This window comes from Lepisma saccharinum, chromosome 21, assembly GCF_977018435.1.
Source record: "Lepisma saccharinum chromosome 21, izLepSacc3.1, whole genome shotgun sequence".
Taxonomy (NCBI): Eukaryota; Metazoa; Arthropoda; class Insecta; order Zygentoma; family Lepismatidae; genus Lepisma; species Lepisma saccharinum.
The window spans coordinates 41,264,579-41,281,324 of NC_139249.1; the positions used below are offsets into that span (position 1 = coordinate 41,264,579).

At 40.9% G+C, this 16,746-nt stretch overlaps 1 protein-coding gene across 1 annotated transcript in view; it reads right to left on the minus strand.

Annotated features, from left to right (window-relative positions):
* Positions 1–13,126: 13,126 nt before the first annotated feature.
* The window catches only part of LOC146004524 (transient receptor potential cation channel subfamily A member 1-like), a 28,918-nt gene continuing 25,298 nt past the window's right edge, over positions 13,127–16,746 (minus strand). Inside the window, exon 4 of the mRNA XM_083143405.1 lies at positions 13,127–15,198. Within this exon, the coding sequence (XP_082999531.1) occupies positions 13,263–15,198 (1,936 nt within the window). The 3' untranslated portion in view covers positions 13,127–13,262. The remainder of the gene's footprint in view (positions 15,199–16,746) is intronic.

A 16,746-nucleotide genomic window follows, 5' to 3' on the forward strand; every position in this document is an offset into this window, starting at 1 on the left:
AAACAGCTCCAGTAAATTTTGCTTGCTAAAAATTTGAAACAAATATACATGTCCTTCATATTCTTGTATTTGTTCATTGAGTGAATCACAGTAGTGAGGATGAGTGATGAAACTGATGAAGAAACAAACACAATGGAATTTGTAACTCTTGCATAGGCTGGAACTCAGGATCAGAACTTTGGTGATGGGGTTATGAATTGGACACCCATGACCATCTCCCTCCATTGATGTCTAAGTGTAGGTGTGCTCTGTGCGACCAGGATAGCACAATCAATGAAAATAATTATGTTATATGGATTAATATTCAGTTGACTGCGACAATCATTGTATTGCAACTGTCAAGAAGAACCTATGATGTGCAGGCCTCAACCAGGAAATGCTTAGGCTTAAGTGACAGAGCCAATCTGAAGAACATGTTTTGATTCATTTTTCACTCTCTCACTGTGTTTTGTAGTGTTGTTGTTGATTTGGTGTTTCAAGTCCACTTTATGCACAGTAAGGCTAATCGGGACTGGACCTTCAGTTTAAAGTGGGATCCGAACCACTGTGTGCCTTCACCAGGTATCGAACTTGGAACCCCTTGACTACAAGGCAACAACGCTACTCCTGTGCCATTGGAGAGGTCCCAAGTTTAGTAAATCACACTATTAATTTCTTGAGCCACGGTCCATATACATATAATCTGTTTTCCATAATCTTGTAACTTAAAGTTGCTGTCCCGCCATTTGAGGGCGCTAGTGGCTACAGCATCTTCTTTTCCACAGACTATGCTAAACATTCCTATGTAGAGATTGTTCTTGTTCCAGTGTCTAATTTCTTCATATTGCAACACTATTGTTCTGTCCTTAACATGGCTTGACATTCAAGCGATAAATTCACTTTACCGCTAACACATCATTGCACACAAAACGTGAAGCTTAACCATGGTTATGGACCCGGGCTGCAGTGTGAGGTGGTTGTTTTGCGAGACATCTTGTCCAATTTTTTCTCACAAGTCGCACACAATTCAGAGATTTCCATTCTTAAAAGGCAAAATATAATTTGACACAACAAGGAAAGACAAATTATAAGTAATAATACACAAGATATTAAAAATTATTTACAAATAAACATAAAATGTTAAAAAATTCACGGTAGCCAGTCCGCCATTTTTAAATCCATTTTAGTTTTTTTTCCCCCGTGGTCCGATTTTGTCTGATTTTGGATATGTTATTTACTAATGATTCCTGAGCTAGAAATGGTTTAAAAACCTTCAGAAGCAATTTTGCCCAGGTTTGAGGGAAAATTGCTTTAGTTTGCCTGGGCTAATTATACAGGGTAAGTCAATATGATGGACCCGATTACAGAAATTTATTCTGTGAAATCTAATAAACATATGTTATTGTGAGACATGCGCTTCGAAAGATTAACTTTCAAAGTTAAGTTTCCATGTAGTGTTTCCACTTTCTACCGCTAGGAGTCAGCAGCGAGCAGGAAAATGGCGTGGACTGGAGAACAGAGATCTTTCTGTGTGCTTGATAATCATGTGGACAAGTCTGTGATTAGTATGTAATTGCATTTCCGTACCAAATATCGGAGAGAACCACCTATGGGGGAAGGCCAATCGTAAGTGTTATGAACATTTCAGACATTCGGGCTGCATCTGTAAACGAAAATTGACTGGCTGTCTGTTGACTGGGGAAGAGACAGTGGAACGAGTGCGCACATGTTTCGTGTGGAGTCCACAGAAGTCCACCTACCGGGCAGTGAGAGAACTTCAACTTCCACAGAAAACTGTCTGGCTGGTTCTGCAGAAACGTTTACAAATGAAACCCTAACACTTGCAAAGTAGTTCAAGCCTTAAAAGACACTGATTATGCTTTTCACACATCCTTCTGTGCTGATTTCCTCGAATTAATGGAAACAGATGGGTTCTCTGAGAGGTTAATTTACAGTGATGAAGCAACTTTTCACCTTTCAGGGAAAATTAATAGCACAATGTAAGGATTTGGGGAACTGCTAAGCCCCATGAATTTGTGGAACACGAACGCAATTCTCCCAAAGTGAATGCCTTTTGTGCCATTTCCCATGAAAAGATTTATTGGCCCTTTTTCTTCCATGAACATACTGTGACAGGACTTGTTTTCCTTGATATTCTGCAACTATGGCTCCTTCCACAGCTCGCAGAGGATAGCGCAGATTTCATTCTCCAATTGGATGGTGCCCCTGCGCATTACCATGGCAGCATTCGGGACCATCTCAATGGGGCATTGGAACAACGTTGGATAGGCCGTGCATCTCCGAAGGATCGACCTCTCCTTCATTGGCCACCTCGTACCCCCGACTTACCCCATGTGATTTCTTCATGTGGGGTATTGTCAACAATCATGTTTACGTACCACCACTTCCAACAACATTGGATGACCTGCGTGCCCGCATCACAGCAGCCATTGCTGACATTGACCGCAAAATGCTACACAAGGTTTGGCAGGAGATAGACTATCAGCGTGATGTGTGCCGTGTTACGCGAGCTGATCACATAGAACACTTGTGATTTGTTTGAAAAAAACTTTGACAGTTTACCTTTCTTAGCACATGTCTCACAATAACATTTGTTTATTATATTTCACAGAATAAATGTCTGAAATCGGGTCCATCATTTTGACTTACCCTGTATTGTTTGTCGTTTTCCCGGCGCGGGGGTGAATGACATGGCGGTTCTTCTCACATGCACTCAACCCTCGTGCTGATGACCTGCAAAGCAGGGAAAGGCCGCTTTTTGAAAATTCGGAGAACCAGCGAAGCGGTCGTTTGACTTTAATCTGTTGATTTGGTGGACAATTGATGCTTGTCAGCTTGTTTGAAGTAGGGTTTGTGGTCCGAGCGGTAGTTAGCTTCTGTAACCGCGAGAAGATAGAATCACGGAGCGTTTGTGATCTCGTTTTCGTACATCGCGAGTGAAATGTCGAACGTGAAGCTGCCTGATTGTCTTCCTCTGGAAACAATGGATCAGGTTCGAGTGATTGACGAAATGTCCAACACATTGACGTTCCAAATGGGAGTCTGACTACCACACAATATCCCGGGTTCTACTCCCAGGCTGGTTCATCCCGTGTATAATGAAAAATAAACCACGTATCATTGAAGGAAGGAAACTAGGTATGTGGTTGTGTTTTTTAAATCAGTCTACATGCTCTAGAAGTATTATTTTTCAAAATTTGGATTTCTTTATGACTTTCTGTGAGTTTTCTTGATTTAGCCTCCACCTGCAAATGCGGAAGCTGATGCTGCTTAGGTGCCAAGGTTGATTAGACATACAAATATAATTAATCACAAGTTATACACCGAATATTAGTTATATAATATAATCATGAGTTATGGAGAAGCAAATTACTTATGAAGCATTTTCTGTTTTTATTTGGGAAGACCTCCGTGGTGCACTGGTTGGCAGTGCCAGGGGTTCTGGGTTCGAATACCGGACTGGGCATGTGTGTTCTTTATGATGGTCTTCTCATCAACTTCACATCACTCATTGTCATCTTCATCTTCACGATTAGCCAAAAAGTGTCAGAAAAGCGAAGTAAAATAAACCAAATCAATCATTTATATATTTTTATTTTACGCCGCTTTTCTACCCCTTTGGGTTAAATGCGACGATGAGGATGAATGATGAGCGGAAGAAATGGCGATGGGACAGACATGATACTATCATACCTGTCCAAGGTCCGAACCTTGGATCTCTGGTTTCGTAGCGTGTTATGATCAGTGGAATTCTTAGGAAGAAAAACTGTAAAAGTAGGGTAAAATGAAGCAACATTGTACGATGCATAATAAGTCATGTTTAGGTTTTCTAAAAACTTACAATTATCGAGTTGGTGCTTTAAGTCCACTTTATGCACAGTAAGGCTAATCGGGACTGGATCTACAGTTTAAAGTAGGATCCGAACCACTACGTGCTTCCACCGGGTTAATATTGAGGGACAAGTCCTGCGAAGTGTTCTTTCATTCGGTGACGCGTGGTCATCGCATCGAGTCTCCTCTACTGTAGTTTCGAGAGCGGAATTTGCTTCCATATTGCTTTCAAGTATTCCCCAAATTGTCCTCACGATGTTGGGACAGCACAGAAATTTTGGAGCTAACACCAACAGGCTCGTAGCCAGGGAAGGGTCTCGGAGGGCTGCAGCCCTATCCCGTAATCCTACAAATATCTGATTTAAATAGTGTGTAGTGATAATTAAATTGACTTCATTAACAGAATTAAACATCTCGTATGGCAAGTTTTATATACCGAGAAATTCATGTTCAGCGCATTTACCCCTCACCCCCCACCCCCAACCTTTTCGCCTTTAGATAGCGGCTGCTGATAAGGGATAAGCCCCCTCAAAATAAAATTCTGGCTACGAGCCTACCCACCAGGGATCGAACCTTAAACCTGTCGAACCATAGACGAGAGCGTAATCATTTGAGCGTGTGGGAACATCGTTTTATCCAGTGCCATCATATAATTCTGTTTTCCACACACAAATAAGATTAATTTTAAGAAATTAGACGTGTGCATAAAATTTCTTATCGTCATCATCCTCCAAGTGAACAATCAGATGCCATAGAAGACTCGGGCCCGCCCTATAGAATAGTGCTTAACGCGATCACCTTTAACAAAGGAGTATCGGATTCGATTCCGGTATAAACTGCATATAATATATGAGATGCCTAGCTTGACCTCATTACACACACATTTCATATTCGCACTGTTGCCGTACACCTGATTCCAGCACTCCTTTATATCTAAAACCACGGAAAAGGTTTTCTCTACTTCTCAATTGTCTTCGAGCAAATTTAAAAATCTAAAGAGTAATGACATTGTTCTTGGCGTATCAGCCATTAAGTCAGAGAGTTCATTCTGCATTTAGTTTCCCGAATAATGGCTGTGGATTTCGCGAGTCTATATTCGTAGACTGTTGGGGGCTACAGGAGAAAATGATGTTCCTTTCCAACAAGACTATACATATGGCACGATCCGGCATTAAATGCTAAATCAGCAAACACCAGCCAAGTCCCCGGTGACGAGAGGTCGCCGGGAGAGTCAGAAGTTAGCGGCCGAGAGAGCCGGAAGCTAGTAGCCTAAGTGGTGCGACTCGTGGAGTGTCCGTGCAAAGGTTGGGCAGTGCCCAAAGTACACACCGTTAACGGACCACACGGCGCCGACGCGACCAGGCCGACGGACCAGATCAGGTACAGTGATGACACTAGTTATTTAAGTATCAGTTCGTCGCGGCGAGGAGCTATGAAGGATGATGATGATGATCGACTTCGTTAGAAGTAGCTGTTTTATGCTGCCAGTGTTTCAATGTTTCTTGCAGCATTGTCAACTTCTGATGTATAAGGTTCACTAGTTGTGAATTCCTCCAAATAAAGCCCCTCTAGAATATGAGGGATATCCGCTTGTATTTCTGAATGTAAATCTAAGGCGTTCACATTATCTTGCTTTGTACCGGGTCGATCGAGAGTTACCGTTTGTGGTGTCGTGTAAAGTTTGATCTTGACCGACGCTACCTTTTGTCCAAACAGTTTTTCTTGCTTGATCCCTTCAATTGTGCCTCCTAGATGACATTATTTACAGAAGGACCCGACGTTCAGACAAACATAAAAGGCTACTCACTTGCATCCCAAATTCATTACAAGATATATGGTTCGAATAAGTCAATTATTTTCCTTACGTCAAGTTTCTACATCGTAAAGGCAAAGGTAAAGTTCCCTGTGCATTATAGCACCACATTAGAGGATGTGGAGTTAGGGGTCCACACATTCAAATTCAATTCAAATTCAAATTTTCTTTATTAAAGAGCGAGGTTCAGCCTGTGGCTGTTCTCCCACCTAACCCCGTTTCACATTTACCTAGTTCGAATGAGGCTTTTATCAGTCACATAGTTACATATATTATTTTGAATCTTCTGATCCCATTGCAGTCCCAGAATGATTTTTTTTATATGTTTTATAGTATGGCATGGGGGACCAAATATATTTTTTTCGCGATTTTTGGTGATGACATGTTTTGAGATATTCAAGATCAACGGTCAAGGTCACGTGACAAAATTACATTTTTATCCAAAGGTAGGCTTGTTATATATCACTGGAAAGCTTGTTCAATTCCCTGTACAATAAACTTTATTTGAGCTTCCTTGGCGAAATAGGGGCGGAGTTACAGCACATTTAGTAATAGCTAAGCGGGCTCAAAAAGGGCAATTTCTGCTAATTTTGACTTTGAATAATTTAACAATTACAACACAATCGAAACTAAAAATTTTCATAGTTACTAAGTTTCATGCATACTTTCAACTCCCCAAATTTCATTTAAATCGGAGATGGTCAGATTGGGGGCTGTGTTGATTTCGCATGGAATGACTCATTAGCTATATTGTACACATTAGTACAAACAAAACAGAACAAACAGTTAATTTGATAAGGGATTATTAAATAACAAAGTTAATATAAACGTAATCTTTTATATACATTTACAAACAAGACGAACTTCGTCGACTTGTATTCAAGGGGTCTGGGATTCGATACACGGTGGAAGCACATAGTGGTTCAGATTCGGATTCCACTTTAAACTCTAGGTCAGTTTCGATTAGCATTTCTGTGCATAAAAGTGGACATAAAATAAAATTCAAATTCTAAGTTAACAAAACTGGATGTTAGAATCGTGTAATAGACATTTTAAACATAATTTTGACTGAGTATAACAACGTAAGTCCAGTCAAGATTCTCATAGAACTTGTGTAGAAGTAAATTGTCTCGTCGTAGATAAGAGCATATCCAGATATATTTGCAATGCTTGACAAAATGTATCCAGATATATAGCTTGCACACGTAAGGTGACAAAAGATTTGTTTATTACGGTTTAACCATATCCTACAGAAGCACGTCAATTTGCTTCCACAATATGACATTGCGTTCTTCGAGAATTTAAACTCAGGTTGGCAAAAGCGTTTGGGTAAATTTAGGGCTGAAATCAGTGTTCAAAGTGGCGGTAGAGGGGGAGGTAACACGGAGGGGCGCTATTTCCTAGCTAGAAGAATTCACCCAAAGCCCCATACAGCACACAAATGTCCAACAGACATCCATTGGATATCTTATTGGATATTCAGGTCGAGAGTTCTGGATATCCAATAGATATCCAGGAATATCCAAAAGACATCCATTAGTTGTCCCTTGGATATCCATTTGTCCGCATACGTGATATCCAGAGGATATCCAGAAATGGATATATTTTGGACGTTTCCGGATCACTTTTGTACATGTTTTGGATATCAGGTGGGACGTTTTCTGGACATTATATGGCTTTGATTTAGACTTTTTTGTACGTATTTTGGATATCGTATGAATACGAAAAGTACATTATTTAGACTACATATGGGTATTATAGCATAGGAGTATACCACCCCCACCCCAACTGTCCCCAAAGGCTCGAGCAAATTTTCACTAAAACAAAGAGCATACGTTTGTACATTTCTTGGATGGACGAGGGAGATATTTTTGGATTTCAATTCTCCTACTCGAATTACGCGATTCTGAATATGTTCATGTCCAAATCTTCTCTTCTGAAAGCGGTTTCATAACCTTCGGTTACAATTTTACCCACCACCTTTCTTCCCGAACAGTGGGGTCCATGAGTATTACCGTGCAAATTGTCAATCACCATGTTCGTGCACTTTATTTGACCCAATAAGAGCTTCAAGAATTCAAAGGATATTCAAAACAAGCTGTTGACAACTTCTGCATACGCATACATACAAATCCATCGCTTAAAATTACATAGGATGTAAGAGAGAAATTAATAGAAATAGTCATGGACAATTTGTACGGCAATACTCATGGATTCCACTGTACATTTCTCGGACTACATTGTGTAAGTTATTGCATTAAACGACGTGGATAATTGTGTTGTAGCTTCTTCTTCAAATTCGCCATGCTTCACGACGTGCAATTCCAGTTACAAATATCTTTAAACGCTTCTCTTGTTAACGCAGTACACTTGGAAGAATGAGGAATTGCGCAGGTAATAAAATACTCACGCCTCAATGTCCTCCGCTCATTGATACGGTGGCTCCAACTGTCGGTGAGTGCGAGCAATTAAAAGCTCAGAGCAAGCTACGTACGGGACGTGGAGGAAAAAGAATTATCTTTTAATTACGCGTGGAACAAAGCAATTTCTTGCAGGAGTTAATCGTGTTCATAATATACATTTTCTTATTTTACATCTAGTTAAAATGCAGTAAAATTAAAACCTAAATTATGCAGTGGTTTGCAAATCTAATGAGTTCTTCAGACACCATCCGAAGAAAAGGATCAAGAAATAGTAATTGCTGCGATTGTGTCGGCAAAGCTATAAGAAAATTTAGGTGAGTTTCGAAAGCGTACGCAGCGGTAAAACGTCAAGCTTTTGTGCTTTGTGTGCAAGGGCAGTGAGGCCTGTAACCAGAGTGAGGGCATAGGAGAAACATACCTAGTTATTGTTTAATTAGCTTCTGAACAGGAAATTGGTTTTTATTTTTTCTGCATTGTAATTTTCACATGTTACCAATTTTAAGATTGCATCCGAGTTCTGTAATTCGTTGCATTAGTCCATGGGCCTGGATTCAAAATTTCACTTATTGGTACAACCTGAGGTGGCAAGGTCTAGTAATGATTTTTGTAATGCTCCATGTATGAGGGAAATTTTCTGATATGATAATCTCAGCAGAGTGGTAGCTTAATGGGAGCTATAACCATTTCTTTCCCCATCCCATGAAAGGCTTTTCAGACTGAGAAAAACAGTTACTTTTTAGAAAGTACTTAATTAAAGCAAAATAAGCTACAAAATTATTCTACATCACCTTCTTTTAGCAAAAGATGATTGCACATTGTAATGTGGAATGCAATAGTAGCAACTAATCTCCCACAATCATTAGTTTTAGGCTTAGTGGACTATATTAAACAGGTTGGAGTTCGCCTGTTCAGTAAGTAAATAATGATTAAGATGAAAGCTACAAAACATTTCATTATTCATTGTTAACGTTGACAGCATTGTAAGTTAAGAACATTATTATTATAAAACAAATTAGGACAATAACTGCAATAAAACGTTATAGGAATCAATCATCATACTGCTCTCAAATACCATTTGTCCGAGTCCTCAAGTAGAAAATCAGATCCTTCATCTTCCTGCTGTTTCTGGATATAGCAGGTTCGTAACTTGCCTTTTTATATTCACTTGAATCCACTGGACAGGCAAGTGCAGTTTACAGGAACGCACGCAACTGCATGCTAACTGTTCCAAAAACACATCAGGTGCAGGTCAGGTAAGGAACGCAAGATTTTTATCTTAACCATTCGTCCATGGATATTCTGTGGGGGTTGGCACCATGATAGGCAAACCACACTTTCATATTACTGCCTGGTAGTTGGCTCAAATAACATCTATGAAATGGCAGTCTCTGCATGGTTCCAGGTGGCTGGATTAAAGCTCTCCCTTTTTGGTACAGAATAGCTGATGGCACAGTTCATTTACCTAACCAGTGTTTGAAATGGCAACATACAACATACATGCAGGACGTAAAGTGCTCAAACTTCTGAAAGACTTCATCACTGACCTCCCATGACTGCCCAAGCTGACTAAAGATTTCCTAGTAGGACCGGTCCTTCTTGACCATCTTCAGAGCTATGAGCTCCCCACAAACGGCAAAGGCACTTACAGTGTCACACTCTTTAAAGGCATTTAAGCTAATTAGACTGTCACACATGTTTTCTCCGATTTAATTTGCTAGCTTGATGTCAAGAAATTGTGTTTGAATCTGAGTCCCACACACATAGTAATGGTGCAGTGAATCTTCTTTTGGAACCCCAGACAGAGGACCATGATATCGGTATCCTCAGCTGCAATCATGATTGTCTATGATCCAAAATTTGAAGTATGCAAGGCATGCAGGAACAGTCTAGTGTCAGCTCTTCTTGTGTGGACCGTAAATCTCCCACTCACTCTCCATTATCTTGTAGCAGGTTTCCTCGCAGGTCACGTCGTTCAGCATCTTTCTGCATCACAAGGATTTCCACTCTTCTACTAGGAACTTAATAAGGCTGATCTTAATGAGGGAACCTCACAATATTTCTTCTCACTGCTAGATGTTGAGTCCTCCTGCATTGATGCTATACCACAGACTAAGAAGCATACTATACTTGCACATCGTGGCTGAACCTCTCTTCAATCTTTCAGCACTTTGATTGAACGTTGGCGGTAGACATCTGTACTCCGTCATAGAAACCCTGTTCAAAGCCAACAATGCCAGCTGTGCGATGGTTTAGTTGCTTCCTTTAATTCTTTTGCACAAGGTTCATCCCATCAGTGATGGAGATTGGAGTCCTGGAATAGATTTAACTAAGGCAACATTCTCTTCGAGCTTTCTTGCAAATGTGGCCTTATTTGTCTTGCTGTGTGAACCATTAACATTTTCCAGAGCCCATCGTAATAAGCCCAGTAGGTCACAGATGGCCTTTTCATGTTCAGTTACTAGCGATCTGTGACTAAAAGTCTGCTTTTTATATTTGGGTTGTCCTTGTGCAGACGCTGGGGAAGGTTTTCACGTTTTGTTTGGCCATCTCATCATAAAATTTTACTGAAGGTGATCTTCACCGAACCGCGTTCGCTTAAATGTCTTCTAGGCTTTATTTCTGACCTCAAGAGTTCTCAGATGATCCTTGGCTACATCAAGTGGAGTCATGCTGCCAGTGGACAGATTAACCAAGTTATCATCATCAGGAGACACGGGATTCAGCCAGCTGGTCTCCATGAGATCCATGAGGGACTTCACAGCTGCTTCGCCTTTCCTGATCCTTTGACTTTTTAAATCTTGATGAGACAATTTGAATCTGTCTTCACCTATCATGCATCTCAGCTGCTTGAGATACATGCTTTTGTACTCAGATGGAAGGTAGTACTTGGTCACTGCACCTTCCTTCAAACTTAACCCCTATGTCTCTCCTGCTGTCTAGGTATCTTTGTTCAAACTTTCTTCAATCGTTTGCTCAATTGGAATTCAGCCAAAAGTGTTTGGTGGATCTGAGTTGAACTGAAAAGCCTCACATTAATTCATAGTGCACATCATCTGGGTGCGTAGTGGCCAGCTGACACATCTGTGCACATTAGTATAGTAGTCAGCGTGCATAATCCGGTAGGTCACATACAAAGCACCATGGTATCATTGCTCGAATGGATGATAAATGTAGCATCCTAACTCCCTCTCTAAATGCTCGGATCAGGGCTAGCATGATCTCCCATCATGTCTAAGTGGGACATTCAGAAGGATGATAGGCTCAGCTTCCCATTTACGAGAAACTGCACTCCTTATCTTCTCACCAGCATGCAATTCCTGAAAGTGTATTAAAACTTTCCTTGTGTTCTGTCACTTGGTGTACTTTTCTGTCAAAAGATTCACTCTGCATCACAATCCCAGGAACCACATGTATATTGTAAAGCTGATTTCTCGACTCTTTATCAGGCGGTGGATCACTGAAACTGGACTGCTCTTTTGCAAGTATAGGCCAAATAAGTTTGTCCATGGTAAAAATACTATGACACTACTGATGGGACTGGATTGCCGAAATTTGTGATATATTTTGCAAGTTCCAAATATTGTGTGTGTTTACAAATTTTTGCTGTCCTTTAGTGCATTCCACTAGTCCATATCATATGGTGAAAACAGTGGGTAATGTTCTCAACTCGGGACCTCTTTGATGGAGATTGCTTGCCCCGGCCAGCTTCAGTCATAGATGCCTTAGCAGCAACGAAGAAATTATAATATTTAACACGTTTTTATCAAGTTAATCTTTTTTCAGGCTTCATGATGAAGCGAATACAATTATTTCCAAAACGTTCAGATGGGACAACGACCCAACACAGTGTCTATGTTTTTATGTAATAATATTTATTATTGAAATTGTAATAATAATAATTATTATTATTATGTACTACACTTTTGTTAAACGATCATATTAAAAAGATCAAATGAAGAAAAACAGTGAATTATTCCATAGAATATGGTTCTTTCGTGTAAGTTTTGAACTTGTATTATCGCATATGATGCATTACTAATGAAATTGATGCAAATACATGTTACCTCTAAGAAGAATGAAAAAGCTACTCATGTGGAAAGGTTATCACATATTAATTTACTTATATTGGTGCAACAGATTCTTCAGTACCATTGAAGTTTTGCCCACCTTGGGTGGTACCGATATCTGGGCTGGCCAATGGACTACATGTTCTAGAACAATGTTTACGTGGATGATCTTTTAATGGGCATAAAAAGAGATATTTGGGATAGGAAAAAAATGCGTTGGGGCCACACATTTTCTCTAATTATGCTACAAACAAATGGTTGTTACTAGTACAAATGTTGTACAAAGTAGAAGCTATTTGTTTAGAAGTTCCAAATTTAGTAATTTTGGTTTTTGTTTGTCGTTACCAAGAACTTCATCACTATCATTTTGCAATTATATGAATTCCAGTTTCTCTGTGTATTCATTTCTACAGTAGACAATCTTCTTAGTCCGTTTTAACTATCTATATCAAAATACCAGGTCCAAGAAGATGAAATACGGCACAGGAGAAGAAAACTACTAACCTCTTGCAAATTTATCAAATTGTAGAGACTTAACCAAAACATGTAGGCCTGATCGTGATTTAACTGAAGCCCAGGCATACATTTTACTGGTCTGGAATAGTTCAGTCAAATTAGTTTGTAATCCAGCACTATGTTTCTTCACACAGCATATTTACACCAGATATAATTCTCTTCATTTGTTTGCTTTATTTTCTGTTTCCTTCGAGTCGTTGTCTCTGTATTCGTAGCGAAATTGACAAAAATATGTAATCAAATATACAAAGTGAATGAATATCTTTTACGCTTGTAACTCATATGCTACTACTAAATTTATTGAGTGTACTCCTTTGTGTGCTAAAATGTAACATATCTTGTACAACGATTAGCACACCTCATGCTGAATCTGAAAAACGTTTTAAAAATTACTTTTTGGTTATCCTGTTTATCTTTTATTTTAAAAGGAAGATATTGTGCGAAATAAGTCATGTAATATCAAGTACACTATTTTATTTTATGTATACATAATTATAATTTTGACACATATGTACATTAATTAATATCTACATCTACGAAATCATTTTGTTAACTGTTCGTTCAACGCAACTTCATATGTTTGCGTTATTGTTACCTGTGCATGGGAGATATCTACTTTATATACTTTGCTCGTCGTAGAGCTTTTCTCAGGAATACCATGGTTTGAGGAAGTTTTGCCTCAATTTGCCCGCAGTCTTTCTTCCAGGAATCGAGGCTGACATTTGTGTTGTCTGCGCCAGATTTTCGCGAATGCAACTTTTCTTTTATACCGTCCAGGTCGGGACCAAGGCTCTCAAGGAAAGGGTCAAGTTTCAGCGTCTTGTCATTGGTTGCTTCCGAGTGGCGCTGGGTCGGGACACTTCCTTCATCGCCTTGTTCGTCGTCTTCTTGCATAAGTTCTCTTTCTTGTGCATCCAGTTTCATTCTGAAGACAGCATGCATGAGCTCTTCGTTCCATTCTGCAGGCAGCCGCCTGTCGGGAATCATGTTACTTGACTTCACAGGATATGTCACTAGCTTAACAGGAATGTTCATGCTCCACTCGATAACATGTCGAAGACGTAACGGGAAGCTCTGGATCCTACGGTGGGTGATGATCATTTGAAGATGCGACATGTAAACAGTCTGCTTGATGTGCATGCCCAATCTCACCATCAGTTTGATCGACTTCGCGTCGATCACAGCAAAGTGTATCATCAGGTGTACGAGTGCGAGGAAGGCAAGTATATTGTATATTATGAAGATTATCCGAGTGGAGAACCGCAGATAGTGATCCTTGTTCATGAAGAGGATCAGGTACTCAAACTCGCCCATGGACATTACCAAGCTCTTCAAATAGGAGTGATAGGGGTCGCTGAAGTCATGCTCGTACCTGAAGAGGAGGACAAAACCCATGGCAAACGACACGGTGAGGATGATGTAGGTTGGGAACAGGCCGGAGACTTTTCTGAGCATGGCGGTGAATACGACGCCGTAGTACCCTTGACAGGGTAACCGGCCTAAGAGAAGGAACATCTCGAGCCAGGCTAGGAGGATCGCGCAACTCGAGACATGGGCTGCCCAACCCTTCGTGTCGTTTATGAAGTCCTGGTTGATGGCGACGATGGACAGCACCGCGCAGGCTAGACACATCCAAGATTCAATTTGCCTCACAACGATGTTGAAGAAGACTGCGAGAAGCAAGATGAAGTACGCGATCATACAGATGCAGCCGAACACGACGATGACTTTACATGTATACGAAAAGTTACTCAGTGACTGATGCTTTTCTATCATTATTTCCCGCGTCCTGTTCGTGGTGATCCTGTCGTATTTGAACTGGTAATGGATGAACGTCGTAAAGGACAGCAGGTAGAGTGTATATATTAATAAGAATAACATAAAGAAGTACCTGAGTCTCTTCCACTTGAGATTCACGAACGCGCTCACCAGAGGATGTCGGAAGATGTACATTGCCTCTTCTTCACCTTTGTATCTCAAAATTGACTGTAACACCGCCATCTGGTTATGCTGATCTGGAGGCGCGAGCACATCGAAATGCAGAGCGATGTACAAATTTCTGATATCTTCACCTTTACGTAGAGCACCCGGTTGCATGCCTGCATCGAACACTTCCTTAAGATACCTCTTTGGATACGGGTGGCACTCGTAGATCAGGCCGACGGTGTCCGTATCGTTGGCCGTTCTGCGAGAGAGATCACCGCCGGCGAAGATCAACACCTTCAGGGTGTTCCAGTTTAAATTCTCGGCGGCCATGTGCAAGGGTGTCTTGGAGTTGTCGTCGGGCGTGTTCACTAAGTCCAGAAACTCGCGGTACCGCAGCAAGCGTCGCACCATGAACGGAAATTCCTGGCTTGCAGCTTCGTGCAGCACGGTTCTTCCGTAAGGTCCCTTGGCTTTTGGATTCGCACCGGCATCGAGCAGGGACATTGCGGCCCTCACAGACCCATTCCTCACCGCGACGAACGTTGGAGAAAGTCCCGTTTGACGACTGGAGATGTTGACATCGGAACCATGTTCAATCAAGAGATCAACAATATCTGCATATCTGAAAAGAAAGAAATATACAGGGTACGTGACAAGCAGTGCCGACTCTTGTTTTTTTTTCGGAGTGTAGGAAGAAGTTATGGTTAACAGAGGAAGGCTTGAAAAATGCGTTCAATTACATTCACACGTATTGCTTTACTAACCATTGCATTTAGAATGTTAGCTGCAGACCCGTTCTCAAGGTATGGCAAGGGGCCATTGCTCCTCACCTTCAACTATGAAATATTTAAATATGAACCTATAAAAACAGACGAAAATAACATTGACGATATTTCAGATTTTGCAAGAATTTCGATTTTCTTCCCTCTCCCTGTTGTCGTGTGGATTGACGATAATAAAAGTGCTGCTTAAACTCTGGAATTATGGTAAGTGCTTCAAAATTGTGCTAGGATTTATTATTAATTATTAACTTTCAGATAACTGTAATTTTGCATCTACTTTCCCAGAGTTTGGAACTTGCGTTATTTATTTTTAACAGTTATGTAATAGTCCCCCCCCTCAAATTGTTTAAAATGGTGCAACAAACGACATGGGTTCAACATAGTAGAACTTATAAATGTTTGAGAAAATTGTTTACCCCTAACTTTCTACCGATTTCCTAACATAAAATCTCCTTACGAACTAAATCGGTCAGGATGAGGAAAAGATAAGAGGATGAATCGTGGCATGGTTGGAAAAAAAGCTTTCCACTGGATCGGCATCCTCCCTGGTGAAGTAGAAATTAGATTTGGACATAATTTTATTTTTATTTGCTGAAAACATATTCGTTTGAATTCGATTTCACTCTCCCAAGGACTGGCGTTTGCAGATTATGCTAGATTTTTATCATTATGCCAGAAGCAAGATCAAACTGTAGTTGGTTTAGTACCATTTTGCTGGGGTTGGCATCGCTGATGAGGAAACTCTTGCTGGTTCCTCGACCCTCGCCGATATTCGCATACTTCTCCCCCCTCCCTTCATTGCCCCTTCCACTTCTCACCCATCTGTCTGAAGGATGACCGCAGATGTTCCTCAGCGAGCGGCAGCAAGCCTTTGACCATCGTCTTTGGGCTGCTGCTGGAGCGAGCGAGAGCAGTCAACTCTTGACAGTAGCTAACCTAGGCAATTGTTTGTACATTTCGCTCATAATTTTATAATGCTCATTAAACTGGAAGCAAGTATAAATGAACTGTAGGAAGTTCCTCACTTCCTACATAGGGCAATCGCCCCTGGTGCCAACTCAGAATTCCATGCATCCACCAGCTTCCTCCAACGAACGGGGTGAAATCCACGGTCTTCCTTCTGAACATCCCGAATCCGTGCCTCCAATTGTTCCACAGTGTGGGGATTTGTCTTTTACACCTCCTCCTTTGCCCATCCCCACAGGAAGAAGTCACAGGGCGTGAGGTCGCCCCAGCCAACGTCCCGGAAAATTGTCGTCCAACCAGGCCCGTACGGTACGTGAAAAGTGTGGCGGCGCACCGTCTTGCAGGAAAACAAGTTCATTAATGCTTCCCAGCGAGAAACGATGCGCCAAACAGGCCTTTCCAACATCGTCGGGTATCGTTCG